The sequence below is a fragment of the Raphanus sativus genome, unplaced genomic scaffold, assembly GCF_000801105.2.
Source record: "Raphanus sativus cultivar WK10039 unplaced genomic scaffold, ASM80110v3 Scaffold4969, whole genome shotgun sequence".
Lineage (NCBI taxonomy): Eukaryota > Viridiplantae > Streptophyta > Magnoliopsida > Brassicales > Brassicaceae > Raphanus > Raphanus sativus.
In genome coordinates, this window is record NW_026620269.1 from 651 (window position 1) to 4,066 (window position 3,416).

Sequence of the window (3,416 nt, forward strand, 5' to 3'; positions counted from 1 at the left end):
CTTGAAGTTTCATAGCTTCCGCTCTCCATCAGTTGGTATCAGAATCAGTACGTTTCGGGAAAGCACTTCTCGTGTTCAATGGCAAAGAAGACAGGAGGCGCTGATGGTACTCGGGAGGGAATTCCTGACGAGTCTACTTCGAACATGGCTGAATTTCGATCCATTCTTCTCGAGAATCAGATAGCAACTCAAGCTTCGATTCAACAACTTGGGGAAACCCTAACAGCTCGGATGGATGCCTTAACCACCGCAATTACCGCCCTTGTGGAACAGCAACGTCACCACGATGCTCCACCACCACAAGCGCAGCCCGTAAATCTTCCTCACCAGCCTCCACCACAACGACAACTACAACAACCACGGCTCCCACCTCCACCCCAACCACGACAACAACAACAATTTCTTCCCCCACCACACCAGGATATACGCCAGCATAACCAGCATCAACAACACTTTGAAGAAGATGAAGATGATCAACACTTCCGTGTCTTTCAAGACGAGCTTCGACGAAGAGACAACTACGACAATCATTGGGAGCGCAGTTTTCGTGTAGACATACCAGAGTTCCACGGTGGTCTCCGCGGGGACGAACTCATCGAATGGCTAGTTTCAGTAGAAGAGATCCTTGAGTTTAAACAGGTGCCACCAGCTCGACGCGTTCCTCTCGTTGCAATGCGTTTCAGAGGTCATGCTGCGAAATGGTGGAAGCAGATTAAAACCACTCGATCTCGTACTGGTAAAACGCCAATCCAGTATTGGGAAAAATTAACCAAACATCTCCGACAAACTTTCTTACCCCACAACTATGAACGCACCATGTATACGAAGTTGCAGAATCTTCGACAAGGTAACCGTACCGTGGACGAATATGCAGAGGAGTTTGCTTTGCTATTAACTCGCAACGAGATTAATGACAGCCAGGTCCAACTTGTCTCACGCTTCATTGGGGGCCTACGACCTCAGCTTCAAAACTCAATGGCACAATTTGACCCCTCCACCGTAGGTGAAGCACACCGTCGCGCAGCTTCATTCGAACAACAATCCCGATCATCTAGTTGGAACCCGTCTTCATCTCGATCACGTACGCAAGATGCATCAATCAGCAACACTCCTTCTATTCCGGCAAAAGAGACAGGTGATGCCGCAAATTCAACGTCCAAACCAGCAACACAAGAGGATCCACCATTACGTCGTTCTACACGACCGACTACGACGAGATGTTACGGTTGTGGAGAACCGGGACACCGGCTGAACGCTTGCCCTCATGCAACGCGACGTGGGTTGTTAGCTGATGATTCACTCGAGGAACCAGAGGTCTATGATTCGCAAGAGGAAGAAGATACCAACGACAACCCAAGTCATATCACTACCGGCGATAGTGGATGTACTTTGCTCCTCCACCGCTCTTGTCTGACTCCGCTTCAACAAGACGACAAGTGGTTACGTACTAATATTTTTCACTCCACTTGTACTATCAAAGAGCGTGTTTGCAGTTTTGTTATTGATTCGGGGAGTAGTCGTAATGTGATCTCGGAAGAGGCCGTCGATAAGCTTGGAATTGCACGCGAGAAACACCCGGCACCTTATACTCTTGGATGGCTTAACAATACAGCAAATATTCGCATCACTCACCGAGCCATAGTACCATTCTCGATTGGACCTTACTACCGTGATCGGATCTACTGCGATATTGCCCCAATTGACTTTTGTCATCTTCTTTTAGGCCGTCCATGGGAATATGATCGAAAGATTATCCATGATGGTGCAAAGAACACTTACAGTTTCCTTTGGAACAATCACCAAATTGTTCTTGTCCCATCTCCAGAGACAGCCCTGGCTTCTTCTTCCCACGCTCCGGCAAATGACCGAACCCCACCTGCAACAAACACACAATCAACTACCCTATTGTGTTCTTATGCGTCATTCATCTCGGAGTTTCACAAGGAAGGTGTGGCTTTCGCTCTTGTTCCAGCATCTACACCTCGTCTTCTCGCTACAACAAAGGCGTCTCCTTTGGATACTGTTCTACAAGAATTTGCAGACGTCTTCCCAAAGGAACTTCCAGAAGGACTGCCTCCTCTGCGGGATATTCAACACCAAATTGATCTGGTTCCCGGGGCAACGTTACCTAACCGGCCTCACTACCGAATGAGTCCAAAAGAGCATGAAGAATTGAGACGTCAGGTTGAGAATCTTTTGCGCAAAGGCCACATTAAGGAAAGCCTTAGCCCGTGTGCCGTACCGGCTCTTTTGATACCTAAGAAGGATGGGTCGTGGCGTATGTGTGTGGACAGTCGTGCTATTAACAAAATCACTGTCCGTTATAGGTTTCCCATTCCTCGACTTGACGACCTTCTATATCAGATTGGCAATGCGAAGATATTCTCTAAAATTGACCTTAAAAGCGGTTACCATCAGATTCGTATTCGTCCCGGCGATGAATGGAAGACAGCTTTCAAGACACGTGAAGGTCTCTTTTAATGGTTGGTCATGCCTTTCGGGTTATCTAATGCTCCTAACACATTTATGCGTATTATGAATCAAGCATTGCGCCCATTCATTGGACGTTTTGTGGTTGTCTACTTCGATGATATTTTAATTTTTAGCACTTCCTTGGCCGAGCATACGGAGCACTTGCGCAAGGTCCTCACGGTTCTCCGAGCAGAAAAACTATTTGCAGCTAAGCAGAAGTGTGAGTTTGGCGTCGACAAAGTCCTCTTTCTTGGTTATGTAGTTTCCGATAAGGGGTTGGCCGTGGATCAATCTAAAGTTGACGCGATCAACTCATGGCCTATTCCAAAGACAGTTTCGGAGATACGAAGTTTTCATGGCCTTGCTTCCTTTTATCGACGCTTTGTCCATAACTTCAGTACTATCATGGCACCAATCACGAGCTGTATGAAGGATGGAAAGTTTGTCTGGACGGACGAGGCGACAGAGGCGTTCGTTCTCATCAAATAAAAGCTGACCACGGCACCGATTTTGGTCCTGCCGGACTTCTCTGTGCCGTTCGAACTCCATTGTGACGCTTCTAAATTAGGCATTGGGGCAGTCTTGAGCCAGCAAGGACGACTTGTTGCATTCTACAGTGAAAAACTAGCTGGTGCTCGTGGTAGGTACAGTACTTATGATGTAGAGTTTTATGCCGTTGTCCAAGCCATTAAGCATTGGCGTCACTATCTGGTCCACCGGGAGTTCGTCCTTTTCACTGATCACGACGCCTTACGACATCTTGACAGCCAAGCAAAAGTCTCTTCTCGCCACGCCTCGTGGATTGCTTATTTACAGCAGTTCACATTCTCGATCAAGCATCAATCCGGGAAGACTAATCGTGTGGCGGATGCTCTCAGTCGTAGGCATGTCTTACTCACGACAATGCACACTAAGGTTCTTGGGTTCGCCTCTTTTGCGGACTT

General features: G+C 47.6%; 1 protein-coding gene across 1 annotated transcript in view; it reads left to right on the forward strand.

Annotated features, from left to right (window-relative positions):
* Positions 1 to 78: 78 nt before the first annotated feature.
* LOC130507621 (uncharacterized) overlaps positions 79 to 3,416 on the forward strand; it is a gene marked incomplete at its 3' end in the record, with an annotated part of 4,507 nt that continues 1,169 nt past the window's right edge. The window contains exons 1-3 of the mRNA XM_057002313.1: positions 79 to 2,470; positions 2,546 to 2,896; positions 3,041 to 3,387. Coding sequence (XP_056858293.1) covers positions 79 to 2,470; positions 2,546 to 2,896; positions 3,041 to 3,387 — 3,090 coding nt within the window. The remainder of the gene's footprint in view (positions 2,471 to 2,545; positions 2,897 to 3,040; positions 3,388 to 3,416) is intronic.